The following is a 15058-nucleotide window of genomic DNA, read 5'->3' on the forward strand; positions in this document are numbered from 1 at the left end:
AAATACATGTGGGTGAAAAAGTGTGTGAAAATATATGTAATGTTGTTTAAACACTAAAAACTGTTGTTTAAACAACGATAAGAAACGGGCCTTAAATTGCTCCACACTAAGTGATTGTAAATTTGAATTGCTCCACATTGAGCGATTGTTGTACCAAACCCGCAACTTATTAGTATTTTATCTATGAAAATGATAATTCCAAACATAATTCAAACACCACAAAAATAAGAAAGCTTCTCATATAAATTAATTGCAAATTTTTAACACTATAAAACAAGTCCGACATTATTAATTGATAATTCATTACTATCAAACAAGTCCAACATTTTCCAAGTACAATGACATATTACCCCGAGGTGGTAATTCATGGCACGTAGAAGAAGATTTTTGTCCAAGTTAGGGTGAACCCACATCTCCAACACCACTAGACATCTTTTCAACCTAAAATGACCAATAAATAAATAACTCAATTACTTAACATTATGAATAAATGTGAGAATAATGGTTGATATATAAAAAATGTAAAAGCATAATGTAGTCACAAGTCATAACCTGGTTACTCGATCATTGAACCGATAACGCCTATGATTTTATTTATTTATTTTTTTTTAGGGAAAAGGCCTGTGATTTTAAAGTAGCCATTTCTGATTTTAAAGTAGCCATCTCTATTTTTAGAGAGTCCATTTCTTCCTGTTGTTGTGCCATTGCCGCTTGTTGATGTACAATTGCCCTTTTAAGCTCGCAGATTGTTTCTTTATCTGTAGCTCTCTCTTCCTCTGACTCCACTCTATGCCAAGACAAATGTTTTGTAAGATATATGATAATTAACTCAAGACATTCCCATAAAAAATATAAAAACATCATTAAAAAAAATCAAGACATTTGATAACTAAAGCCTATTTATTAATGTAAAATAAATTTATTATTGTCAGGAATAATTATTCAATCTTAATTTATTACACAAGCATATTTATTGTAAAAAATTTAATAACTGAACATATTTATTGAAAGACAAATTTTTTAGATATTCATTATTACCAATTTTAATGAAATACTAATTATCCATGCTAATGATGCTATACTAATTGCAAGACCTTACTTCTCTATAGAAACAATATCCAATAAGGATTTTGTTTTTATTTTTTATTTTTTTTATACATAAGGAAATTTATAATTTATATTATGCAAAACCCATGAAACTACCATATCTATTGATAAAACCAAACATGCAATCAAAGACCATATCCAAAAGCTCAATTTTGAAACTTGTTACACTAATAGATCATCTAAATTCACCCAAAATTGCAATTGAAGAACCAAATGTATTCAAAACAACAGGCTAGAATCAAATTATAAATTTACCAATATCTGAACAATGGATTCAAACTCAAAGAAAAATATTAATAAACAGATTCATATAAGTTAAACAGACCAAATAATGATGTAGATAACCAAATATTGGCCCACATTGCTCAAAAATTTACAATCAAACCCACCAAAACCAAAATTCAAAGTCCAAAATTGCAAACAAAACCACAATTATACCCCAGAATAATCTCTGATAACACAGAACATCAAAAACCATTTCACCCAATTTTAGGGTTTTACTAATGTGTGCCCTTAAGGCATACATTAATAAACCATTTTAGAAATTTTTTTATGGAAAAACAAAAAAGTTACCAACTTTTTTTTACAGCCTTTTCAATTCCTCATAAAATGTTTCCAAAAATAGATGGCTTAATGTGTGCCCTAACCGGACCCTTCCTAAAATACCCCAAATTGACTAAGATAAATTACCTGTCAATGTCATCTGCCAGGGGAAGCTCTTTGACCACACCTTGAAGACCCACAACACCGATTTGAATTGATTGAGGGAATGGTGACCTTGAGAAAAGGAACAAAGAAAAAAAAAACATTAGGACTAAGTACAGATCAGACATTAAAAAGAAAAAGAAAAAAAAAAAAGGAAAAAAAGAGAGTGAGAGAGCTATGATCAAGAGATAGAAAGGTTGTGAAAGACTACTAGGAATTTAAATAATCTTCCCTTCATAGGTTTACATTTTTGTGATTATACAAACTACTAAACCTTAAATCTAATTGACATAGGAAACCCTAACTCTAATTGACTAACAAAGCCTAATTCTAAATGACTGGTGAAATCCCAATTATTGAATTACAAAAATACCATTAACTCTAGTAAAAGCAAATAATAATTCTAAAAAAATCTAAGTAACTATTAACACCTAAAATAAAATACAATCGACTCCAAATCAAATACGACTATATTAAAATAAATCTTCCATTGTGCTTCCCGCATCATCCTCGGCTGGTTTGAGAAAACTTCACCTCGAGACTTGACATGTGAAAGGAAAAGAATTCTAGGATGGAAAACTTGCTTCAACCCTTGAATCAACTTTATTAGCACTGATATGAGATAAACATTGCATTCCACCACATCATTGAGTTCAGGAAGAACCACTGTATCTAACTTTCCCACTTCAACAAGCTTTTTATATTCATGCATCATGGAGGGTTGATCCGTAGCACATGCATCAAACTCATTCACAATATGTGCACCCTCTCATGTTTTGCTTTACTGAGGAACTCTCTCTTCAGCAAGTATAGCAGAAATGCAGAATCTTCCTTATCAACTGTAGGCAATATATCTGATTCATCGACAAGTTGAAATAAATCTACTACACAAGGTGCAGATATTTCACCTTGTGGCTTACACTCTACAATATGTTCTCCTTGTTGGCATGAACATTGAAGCGACATCTGTTGGCACATAACTCTATTTCAACTCTGGGTTTTGGTGGCTTAACATGATTGTACCCTATCTTTGAAGCATTATCTTGAGGTTATTGGGCATTCTTTTGAAGAAAGCCTCCAGAAAACTGTGGAGAGCATTTAAATCATTCATCACAGTTTGAAACTTCCCAAGCCTTTCAGAGAGGTCTTGGATAGCTTTCCATAGATTCTCTAAGGTCTGTTCCATGGAATATTATGCTAAAGTCAGCTGAGATTAGAGACTGAGCAAACACTCATCCCGTTTTAAAATTGTGCAAGTTCAGTACCTTTGCCTAATGTTGTTGCTTCAATCTAGAAAATTGGCATGAGGAGATAGGGGTAGGTAATTCTGTTGATAAAACTATGGGAAATATATTATTCTAAAGTGGTCTTTCAATTTTCCCCAAGTAATTGAAGATCAATGCAGTCTAAACTAAAAGCTTGCACAATAGTTCAATTACTCTAAAGCTCTACCAGCAACTTTCGTTTCAGCAAACCCAACTTTTTTCTTTGTCATCTAATAAACCCAATTGCTGAATGAATTGGTCCATCTCAAATAACCAAACGTGGAAATTAGGTCTAAATCTTGATAACCATAAAAACAGAAGGCTAGAATATTACAATGGTTCACTAAAATATAGTCTCAGCAAATTATTGAAATAGAAACTTGGATTGCTAACTGGCTAATGTGCTCTAGAGTGATCATGGTGAGGGCCTTGTTGGGCATATGGCAAGAGCATATTTGAAGCTTAGGAATTTAATTGTGTGGGCTAATGGACTTGATGGGTAGAAAGCTCTTTTTTATTTTTTATTTTCCCTTTGGATTTTGACCAAAGGAGTCAGGCTAAAAGCTAACCATTTTTTATTTAAACGGAGCAAGTCTTGACATTAAGTGATCCAGGGCCTTCGTAGGAAATTTTGAAGCAGTGACTGAAGACCTTGGTGGCAACAACGCTTGCAGTGGCTTCTCAATGGACTTCTGGTTGTACGCAGTATTAAGGGACTCAGACAGTGAGCAGTGGCACAAAAGACCTTGAGACTTGGGCTTCCGGTGCTGCTATCAATGCAATTGCCAGTTCAACTTGGTATGATGCCGTTTCAAGGGCAAGTCTAAATCAAGGCTGCTGGACTAAGATGGGCTCGTCAGTCAGCATGGGTGAGTAGTCAAATTAGGTTCTAGAGTTGGGCCAATGATTGTGAGAGGGGCTATGGTGGCAAAGATGCGTACTTAGGAAACTGCATAGGTTTCATTGGTAATTTTATTTGGTGAACCATGGGATGCTTGACAATAACATATTGAAGTTTCCTCACATACTTGGCCTGTTTGGATGGAGGGGGAAGGAGGGGGAGTGAAGGGGAATAGAGTAGAGTTGGCTAAAAATAAACTAATTTTGTGCTAAATCTACTCTACTCTACTCTACTCCTCCTCCCTCTCCCTCAATCCAAACGGACCATAAAATTGATGCAGGACAAACCAAAGCAATGCAACGATAGATTTGAAGAAGGAAAATAAAAAATATGTAACCTAAGAGTTAGCAGCTAGGCTTGCTTTGAGTCAATTCCATGTTATGCTGGTAGGACAAATGTTTTCAAGCATAAAATAAGGGAAAACATTCTCCATTATTTTCTGACATTTTCAAATTTATGTTCCAAGATTGACCTAAGTTCCTACCATCAAATGAATAGAAAATATTCCAGAAATCCATTTTCTTTCCCTTGATTACACATAAAACAAATAGAGCCAAAGTGCAATAACAATCCATTAGTTCTAATATGAGAATTCCCTGTCTAAAAAAAATTAGAAAAAAATGAACATATATAAAATAATATTAGCTAGAGGAAGCACAAAAAGTTTCAAACCATGTTAACCAACGATATCATATTTTGTTGTACATAAATTTAAAATGAGTATGTTATGAATTTTAACTAACCAAAACTGCTTCTTTCAACATGTCCAAAGAACATAAGAGACCCACATAACTTGTTAAAAATTTCCATGAACTTTATCATTATACGCTGTTGGCAGCAACACTAAAGACTTGTAAAAGGCAGGGAGGGCTCGTGCCTACCAAAAATATGGGTTGAGGCCAAACATTTAAAAGTTTTTTTCACCACGTAACTGCAGGTAGTGTCATGACATTTTGTTACGGGTTTAGCATTGGAACTCGAGTCAATGATATAACTTAAATATAGTGTGCAATCAAAAGTTCCTCCAGGGGTAGCTTTCTTTTCATGGTCTGCCTCCTTAGGTAAGAGTTGGTTGATCACCCTCTTCTTCATTACCCCATAGCTTGTGAGTTGTGGTCATTGGCGTTCTGTTTGTTTGGAATTCACTGGGTTATGCCGCACAAGATTATTGAGTTGTTTGAGTCTTGGTAGGGTAAGTTTGGGCAACATTGCAACATAGACTTTTGGAGACTGTGCCACATTGTTTGATGTGGTGTATTTGGCGTGAAAGGAATGCTAGAAGTTTTGAGGGATGTGAACGTTCTACGCTAGAGATTAAGTCTTTTTTCTTGCAAACTCTCCTTGATTGAAGTGTGGCTTTGTCTCATTTTTCTTGTTCTTCCCCTCCAGTTTTACTTGTCGTTGTAATTTTGGTTCTTGATTTGTGCCCCATAGTACATCTCCAATGTACTCGGGTTGGCTTTATTTTTAATAATATTTTACGTTCCTATAAAAAAAATATAGTGTGCAGGGTCCTCTCTTAAACGACCATCAAGAATACTTCACATCATGTCATTTACTAATACATTGTTTTGTACTCGACATATTGTTTTGCATCAATGTAAATTAATATAACGAAAATGGTAACATATTTTTAGGCTGAATCTAAAACAATATGTCATGTACAAAACACAGTATCAGAAGGCAATGACAATATGTCAGAATGCAAGCCTCATGAAAAGGAACACATTTTCAGATTGAATATGGAGTAGATTCGACAAGGTCTACCTATAAAAAAAAAAAGTTGATAACATCATTCTTTCATTAATATTTATCGTTCCCTGCTAGCAAATGCCTAATCCCATCATCAACCACAACCACAAAATGGAATTTAACAATTCTGACTAATCCTATTAGCCATTCAATAGCAAATTAATTAACATCCAGATGCAATATATTTAGATTTGAAACTTAATGTTTACTTATAGCCACACAACAACATGTAATATATACCAAGAATAAGATAGAAATGTGGAAAGTTAATGACGAAATTTTGAGTTGAATCGAGCTTTTACCTGAATTTCCTCTTCCTGCTCACTACCCATTGGGAACGTACAGCATTTGGTTTGTCGAGTAAAACAAGGTTCTCCACATAGTTATTAGTACAAAAATGAACTGTCCACCCAGGAATGCCCAACTTCTTAACTTGTTGGCTCTCAGGGTCATATGAAGAGAGCTCTGTATCATCTCTTTCATCATTTCCTCGCCATTGTTCCTTAAATAATACATGGCCATTCTCCATGAAACCGAATACCCTGCTAATATATCCACTGAGATCAACAGTGAACAGTTCAGTCCAGGACTTAACAATGCCATATTCTTTCATCACCCAAATGGAATAACGACGCTTGTTGTCCACAAGCTCATTAAATACTAGAGAAAGTGATCCCCTGAATCCATAAATATGAAACTCATTTTTCGCTCTGACTTCAGCCTTTGGCAATGCTATCCTGTGAAAAACCTCCTCGCTAAAATCAAATGACAAATCAAATGGACAAACTTTTAATCCATCATTATAGCTCACCTAAAAATGGACAGCCCCATTTATAAAGGCCACTGCTTTGTGCCAACCACACTGAGTCTCAAACATAATCTCAGGCGAAAGCGAGGCACCAGCACTAGTTTTTCTCCAAGTGCCCTCCTTAACAGAGTAAACCTCAACCAGAGGTTGTCTGCCCTCTTTGAATTTATTAGTATTATTATATTTTTTTGATAAACATTTATTAGTATTATATGGAAATGCAATTCTCATCACCTTATAATCATTGGTCCGGGAATCAAACCCTAATCCAGAACGACATGTAAGGGGTCCGTAAGTCTTGTGAAGGATAATAAATTTTCTAATACAGGGATTCCAAAGAATAAAGCGCTCATCTTCAAAAAGGCAAAACAATCCATTTACCGAACCGATTAAGTTAAAAGAACTCGTTAGTGGGAACTCAACAGTCTGAAATTGATGGAATGAGGAGTCATTATTGTCATCGTGGATGAATTTGTAATGCCTACAATCGCTGTCGTCGATAACAATTAATTTGTTGGAGTTGGAGGAAAGTGAATGAGTGAGGTGGGAATCGATGAAGGCAGGGTTTGTGATTAGAGATTTCCATGATTTTGAGACGCCCCTTAATCGAATTAGAGATTTCACGGATAGTCTATGCAGGATTTCTATCAGCACTTCATCTGGGAGATAATCCGACATTCCTTTCGATTCTTCCTTCTCTTAACCCCAATTGAGAATTTGAGGGCTACTGTTACTGGTGAGAAAAACCGGTGAGAATGAGTGTGGAATTAGCTACGGCGTTCAAATAAATGAATAACTTAAAACTTATAAAATTCTCTAGGGTTACCAACGGATTTTTTAAAAAGATAACTATAAAACCCAAATAATATTATTAGTTATATAACGTTTTAAACTAATTTGGTTTTTAGACAAATCGAGTCCAGAGGACTTGATTTTGCTCACTGGAAATCGAATGTCTCATACTCGAGTTCCAAACTCGAGTGTGAGACACTCGACTTCCAGTGCAAACTTTGCACAGTGAAATCAAGTCCAAAGGACTCAATTTGTTAGAAACGAAATTAGTTTGAAACGTTGCCTAACTAATAATATAGTTTGAGTTTTATAGTTATTTTTTTTTTAAAAAATCCGTTATACTAACTTGCCTATACTAAAACTTAATTACTGAAAAAAAAAAAATTAAAAAAAAAACTTATAGCTCGGATGGTAGAGTTCACCATAAAAATATAAATGTGAAAAGAAGAAATACCACACCGCCATACTTCAATAATTTTTCAAAAAAAATTAATCGCTCCATTGGTTTTGAAATAAAATATTTTTTGAAATATGATTTTCAATTTTTAGGTATTTGTTTGCATATAAAATGTGGTCAAATTTGTAGAATATTTTTTGTTGAGTGTAAAATCCTTTATAAAAAGTTGTAGAAATGTTTTATCTTTAAAACTTTGATAAAATATTTTATAAAAACACATAGTGACTTTCCCAATCTGGTAGTTAGGTCATAGATCACGTGGGCTAGGTAGCTAGTGTCGATAGTTAGACAACTAATGTCGTTAGTCCAATCATTGAAGCCATAGTTCTAATGATCATGTTAGGGTCCAGTCACTAAAGTTGATGTTTCAACTATTAGTGATTGAAGACATAGTTCTGAAAACGGTGCCAGAGGTTTGATAATCGAAGAAGTTGTTCCAATTACAAATGTTGTCAACTTAGTCACCGAAGACACCGCTTCCAATGGTTGCCAGCAATTTGATGCCAGAGCCACCGTTTTGGCAACCAGTTCTAGTGATCCGATCACCTAACCTCTGGCATCAGTGGCTCCAATAGTTGAGCCACCAATTTTGATGGTTTGCTAGAAAAAGTTTATTTGTCATACTAAACACCTAAAAATATTTTACTTCAAAACAAATGGATTTGTATTAGCTTGTGGTTCCAAAAACCCACAATTTTTTATAAATAGGTAAAATTTAGAGCAAATTACAACTTACCTACCTATGGTTTGACCAAGATTTAAGTTACTTACCTGTGATTTGAAATTTGACACTTTACCCACTTGAGGTTAGCTCAGTTAGAGTTTCATAATCCATCTTTGTTAAAACATGGCCAAATTTATAATTTTGTTCCACTTTTATATCTCTTTCCTCCAAAAACACAAAAAAATATAAAAATATAGTATCAAATAAGACAAAAAAGAATCCAGCGAAACTCTTTCATTATGGGATTTCGAATTACAAATAGGCAACTTAAATTTTGGTCAAACCTCAAAAGGGTAAAGTGCCAACTGCTAAATTTCAAACCACATATAAACAACTTAAATTTCAGCAAAACCACTAATGGGTAAGTTGTAATTTGCCCTAAAATTTAATTTGCTAACATGAATACTTCAATTTTTCCTCACACAAAAAAGAGTCACAATATTACAAACAGTAACAATTTTTATGAACTTGAATTTTTTTGTTTTAAGTATGAAAACACAGAGTATTTTTACTATGAACTCCTTTGTAATTTCTCACGCCTAAAACCTCTATCAATTTGAATGTCAAATATGGTTAACGTCTTTGATTATAAAAAATGATAACAAGTTACAACTTCAAAGCATATCTCACCGTAGTTCATGTCGATCGCTGCACAGTCGCGTCGTAACCACAAACACATTACCAATACAACAATAAAACACAAGAATTGTCTCACAATACAAACCATATCTCATGATTAGGGGTGTTCATGGGTCGGGTTTGTGCCCAACCCGAACTCGACCTGACCTTCACGGTTGGGGAAGATTTCAACTCGCAATCGACCATCAGCAGTTCTACATCAATCGGGTCGGGTCATATCGGATATCGATTGTGAATCTGTCGGTTTCGGGTTTTCTGATTTCGCTAGATTTTGGCCGAAATATGGCCGGATCTCGTCAGATTTGGCCGATGTTCCTTCGTATCTATGGAAATATGGCCAAGATTTGGCCGAGATCTACCTAGATTTGGCCGAGTTAGAGTCGAGCTTACCGGAGTTTGGCCGAGTTTAAGTAGATTTGGGCTAGATTCGCCGAATTTAAGCTTATCGGAGTGAGGATTTGAGCGAATCTGAGTAAAGGAAGGCCAAACGTGGCCGGATCGGAGTTGAGAAGCCCAAACGTCACTGGATTTCGGCTTTATTTTTGAGGTTTTGTCGGGCGGGTCGGGTAGATCGGGTTTTTAAGGACGAAAACCGCCACTCGACCTGCCGGGGTCAGGTTCTGAAGATTGGGACCCGTCACCGACCCGTCGGAGGTGTCAGTCCAGCCGTGACGGGTCGGTTTCGGTCGAGTTGGTCGGTTCTGGCGGGTCATCGGGTACTCTGGACAGCCCTACTCATGATCACCTTATCAAAAAAAAAAAAAAAAAAAAAAATCTCATAATCACTTTAAAATCATAGTCACATTACCTATATTGTAATAAACTATAACAAATTAACCAAGCGTTGTCCAAGAAGTGTCAATATTATGGCATCAAGAATCCAACCAACCAATGAATTCTAATCAATTCTTCAACAAATAAAGACATAACAAAACACCTAAATCAAATCAGTATCCTATAAAGAACACACAAATTTTCTCTCATTATGTACCATACTCGACAAACATAATTGCGTAGAAAATATTTTTGAAATTCATTTTCTTTCCCCTGAACATCCATGAAACAAATACGGATAAAGTGCAATAGTAAGCTTGGAAGCATGAACAATTCATTTAGAGTACTGTACCCATGTCATATTCATGTTGTACCATGTTATACCCATGTTGTACTAACAATTTTAAATTATAGCTTTTTAGAAATTACTTATGTTATCATGTTGCACTCGTTTCCATACCCAAACCCATGTCTGTATCCGTTCTTCCTAGATAAAAAGTAACGATTGTGTATAAACAGTTCTATCTACAGGAAATGGAAAGTGTCAAACTATGTAACTCTAAGGGGTCCATCATATTGTGTTGTGCTTGTACATACATTTGAAATACATATATTCCGAATTTTTGCCAAACAGAAATGCTTCTTTCAGCTTTTCCAAAGAACATAGGAGACCTACATCATTTGAAAATTACAAAGTTAAGCGAAGGTTTTATGGACATGTATGAGAGGACCTAGAATTGTACGTGATATGAAGTATTATTATGTTTTTTATGATTATATGCAATTGGTTTTGCTTTCAGGAATTTTATGCTTTAAAAATAAAAAATTAATTCGGAGTCAATGGTAATTTGGTGATTTCTCTAGCCACTGAAATGCACTATTGGTGGCCATGAGTCTTAAAAATTGTACTTCCTTTCCTATTTGGTTGTAGTAGTTTCCAGCATTTTTATTTCCACTTTTTTTTTAATATATAAAAACATAGTCTAAATTGCTTTCATCTTTGGCATATAATTCCAATCCCCCTAGGAGTTGAATGAAAAAGTCCAACAGCTTTGGTTCTTCGTTTTGAGGGTGTTTACCTTTCTTTTATAAAGTCCAATTGCCCAAAAGAAACATAAATTGTGATTGCTTACTTTCATCATCTTCCTTCTATAGAACATAACAAATCTATTCCAAAATTCTATCCACAAAACTCTAATAAATTTCCATTCAAGGCCAAAAAAATTATTTTGGAAGTAGGTGTCCAATTTACCCTCCCTTCCCCACTAACATCAATATCCTTTCCATATCAGCACACAACCAAAGTCATATATTCAGCTAAACAAAACAATACTTATTTATGACCAAACACCACTTTTGCTTCTTAAAGTTTTTTACATTTTTCAATTTGTTCCTTAGAGTTTCAAAAGTAGCAATCAAAACCTTTAAAATTTGTAATGTAAAATAATCCAAATCGATCCTTGAACTTTGACCCATTACCCATTTTCTTCCTATGTAAATCCTTGTACTGACCCAACATTAGATTAGAGAACTATTCAACAAATTCAAGTATAAAAAAGTAGCAATATTATTGTTCTTTTTTTTTTTTTTGGTTCCATGTCAATACCATGTAGCAATTATAAGTAATCGTGGTGGCCACAAGTCACTTGACGTGTCTCTGTCAATATAACAATAATTACTACAATTATCATTTTTTTTTTTTTATCTCAACCAAACAATGCAAATGTATATTCATTTTCTATCATTCCACTTTCCCACTCCTTCAACCAAACACACATCAAAGAAATTACGAATCTTTCATTTCTCTTACTTTTCTATCCTCCTACTTTTTAATAACATGATTACGGGTTGTTAAATTGCACATAATACAAATATGAAAGTTGCATTACAAAATATAAATTGCTCCACATTGAGTGATTTTTGTACCTACAACACAAGGATAAATTTATTAGTATTTTATCTAGAAAAATAATATAATTCCAAACATAATTTGAACACCACAATAATAAGAAATCTTCTCATATAAATTAATTGCATATTTTATCGCTGTCAAACAAGTCCAACTTTATTAATTGCATATTTCATTACTATCAACAAGTCCAACATTTTCCAAGTATAATGACATATTACCACGAGGTGGCAACTCTTAGCACGGTTGAAGAAGATTTTTATCCGAGTTACGAACCAACATCTCCAACACTGCTAGAAGTGTTCTCAACCGAAAATGACCAATAAATGAATAGCTCCAAGACTTAATATCATGAAAAAGGTGAGAAAAAAGGATTATATATATAATGTAAAAGCATAATGTAGTCATAACCTGGTTACTCCATTGTTGAACCAATAAGGACAGTGATTTTAAAGTGGCCATTTGCGATTTTAAAGAGGTCATTTCTATTTTTAAAGTGGCTATTTCTTCCTGTTGATGTACCATTGCCTTTTTGAGCTCGCAGATTGTTTCTTTATCTCTGACTCTCTCTTCCTGTTGATCTACCATTGCCTTTTTGAGCTTGCGGATTGTTTCTTTTTCTCTTACTCTCTCATCCTCCGATTCCACCCTATGATAAGATAAATGCGTTGTAAGATATATAATATTTAACTCAAGACATTTACAGTAATAACTAAGCATATTATTAATGTAAAATAAATTTATTATTGTGAGACATAATTAATCATCCCTCATTTATTAAGCAAACATATATATTGTAAACATTTTAAAACTGAACATATATAGGAAGACAAATTTATCATATGATATTCATTATTTACCAATTTTAATGAAATACTAATTATCCACTATACTAATTGCGAGATACTAAAACTATGGCCACTTCTTTATAATTCCCTTTCAATTGATCAACCATTTAGATGAGGAGTGGCCCAAAGTCAAACTAATCATATAGTGCATTACCTACATTCAGAATATGAATGGTGTCATTAGCCTTCAAAAAAAAAAGAAATACTTCATTCCGTCTAAAACAATTCAGCAGCAAATGAACTTCAAAATGAAGGATGTTAATTCTCCACTTGCCACCACAGTATAATGAACTTGTAAAATTGAATAACAATCCCACACATTATCAAAAACCCAACAAAGAGCCAAGTAGAAAACTGAACTTAAATCTGTAATCCACAACAAAATGCCAAGTAATACTTGATATAGGAATAGAAAATAAACCATAGAGCACATAAGCAACACAACAGAACAGAACAATCAAAGAATATTTCAAATACACTAGATTTTAGCATAAGAAAAAACTAAGAGAGAAAAGGAAAAAGCCTACCCTTCACCACTACCCCCCCCTCCTTTTTTTTTCTATACCAGTTTAACTCTAATTGTACACCATAAAATGAGAATTATTACTTGACCAACTAGTCACTCACTCATGGAATGGTTGAGGGGACAGTGACCTTGAGAAAGAGAAAATCACACCTAACTATACCAAATAAAAACCATATCCAATAAGGCATTTATAATCCATATTATGAAAAGCCCATGAAATTACCAGGTCCATTGACAAAGCCAAGCATGCAATCAAAATACATCCAAAAGCTTGATTTTGAACTTGTTATCCTAATAGATCATCTAAATCCATCCAAAATTGCAATTGAAGCAACCAAATTGAAGTTTTCTATCCAAAACAAGCTACAATCAATAATAAATTAACCAATATCCGAACAATGGATTCAAACTCAAAGAAAAATATCAAAGAACGGATTCATATAAGTTAAAAGGACCAAATGATGTTGCAAATAACCAAATATTGGCCCACATTGCTCAAAACATTTACAATCAAGCCCACCATAACACCCCAGAATAATCTCGGATAACATAGAATACCAAAACCCATTACATCTAATTCCTCAAAAAACCCTAAATTGTCTAAGATAGTTACCTGGCAATGCCACCCGCCAAGGGCAGCACCTTCTTGACCACACCTTGAAGACCCACAGCACCGATTTGATCCGATTTAGGGGGTGGTGACCTTGAGAAATTGAAAAAAAAAAAAAAAAAAGCTTTAGGTCTAAGTACATATCAGACACTAAAAGAAAAAAAGGAAAATAAGAGAGAATGAGAGCTGTGATCAAGTGATAGAAAGGTAGTGAAAGAGAGAATCAATTTAGAGAGAGAGAGAGAGAGAGAGAGAACAATGTGAAAAGGGGAAAAAGAAGGTCGATTGCAGCATTTGCAATGACCAACAACAGTGGTGTTGCTTGGATGACAGCATCTAAGGAGAGAGAGAGAGAGAGAGAGAGTTGATTTGGAGAAGGGGGATTTAATTTGTATGACCACTACTACAGAACCTAATTGGCCGGTGAAAATCGAACCTAATCATAAATATTGGCAAATCAAAATAATGCATAAATCAATAAACAAAATTTAAAAGAAAGTTCAGGATGAAATCAAAATTTAAAGAAGGCTAGATCATTGAGAGTGGTGGATTGGCTTCTATATCTTTCCTTTTGGGGACCCAAATTTAAAGCAAAGCAATAAGAAGCAAATGCAATGCAACTATTAGAGGGAGAGAGAAGAGAGATAAATTGTGATCAACGTTATTTCAATAGAAGCAGAGTGGAGTGAGTTCTGTTGTAATAGTAGTGAGAACCATGAAACTAACCATACGTTAAAAACAACTACTAGGCATTCAAATATTTTGTCTACACACGTCACAAAACCGCGCCTACACATATAATCTAATAGTCTGTTTTTTTAACTGCTACTATAGGAACCACCTTTAGACCTCGCCTTTTTTTAAGCATAATTTTATCATTATTCACTAATTCTACCCATGTTATTTTATGTCTTGACACAGAACAAATCAAACGGTGCAACAGTAAAATTGAGGAGCAGAAATATAAAAGATAGGTAGCCTAAGAGTCAACCCCTAAGCCTACTTGGAGTCAGCACAAAATAAGAGAAAACCTCTGCACGTTAGCATATAAGGTTGGTTGGAGTCAACACCAAACCATCGAGAAAATTTCTAGAGAAAGTTTATTCATAAAAAATAATCCTCCCCTAGTAGGTTTATATTGTGCTTATATAGACTACTAAACCCTAATTCTAACTAACACACTAATCCTAATCGACTTGAGAAATCCCAATTATTAAATTACAAAACACCATTGACTCTAG

General features: G+C 34.2%; 2 protein-coding genes across 2 annotated transcripts; both read right to left on the minus strand.

The window, feature by feature from the left end:
• Positions 1 to 594: 594 nt before the first annotated feature.
• Positions 595 to 7336, minus strand: LOC136061278 (uncharacterized). Its single transcript, XM_065763210.1, has 3 exons — positions 6033 to 7336; positions 1798 to 1884; positions 595 to 787 (listed from the first exon to the last, which is right to left on the minus strand). The coding sequence occupies exons 1-3, from the start codon at positions 6341 to 6343 to the stop codon at positions 595 to 597; spliced, it is 591 nt and encodes a 196-aa protein (XP_065619282.1). The 5' UTR covers positions 6344 to 7336.
• LOC112021186 (putative F-box protein At1g47790) lies at positions 6542 to 7216 on the minus strand. The gene has a single exon (XM_024053754.2). It carries the CDS (start codon positions 7214 to 7216, stop codon positions 6542 to 6544), a length of 675 nt encoding a protein of 224 aa, XP_023909522.2.
• Positions 7337 to 15058: the final 7722 nt, after the last annotated feature.

Source organism: Quercus suber, unplaced genomic scaffold (genome assembly GCF_002906115.3).
Source record: "Quercus suber isolate HL8 unplaced genomic scaffold, Cork oak 2.0 scaffold_497, whole genome shotgun sequence".
Classification (NCBI taxonomy): Eukaryota; Viridiplantae; Streptophyta; class Magnoliopsida; order Fagales; family Fagaceae; genus Quercus; species Quercus suber.

What these genes read in the sequence shown, in the direction of transcription:
- LOC112021186 (XM_024053754.2), bottom strand. Translation starts at nt 7,216, where the DNA reads ATGTCGGATTATCTCCCAGATGAAGTGCTGATAGAAATCCTGCATAGA.
- LOC136061278 (XM_065763210.1), bottom strand. Translation starts at nt 6,343, where the DNA reads ATGAAAGAATATGGCATTGTTAAGTCCTGGACTGAACTGTTCACTGTT. An exon ending in AGCAGGAAGAGGAAATTCAG is followed by an intron (nt 1,885 to 6,032) that starts GTAAAAGCTCGA and finishes CCTTTTCTCAAG; the next exon opens with GTCACCATTCCCTCAATCAA. An exon ending in CTGGCAGATGACATTGACAG is followed by an intron (nt 788 to 1,797) that starts GTAATTTATCTT and finishes GTCTTGGCATAG; the next exon opens with AGTGGAGTCAGAGGAAGAGA.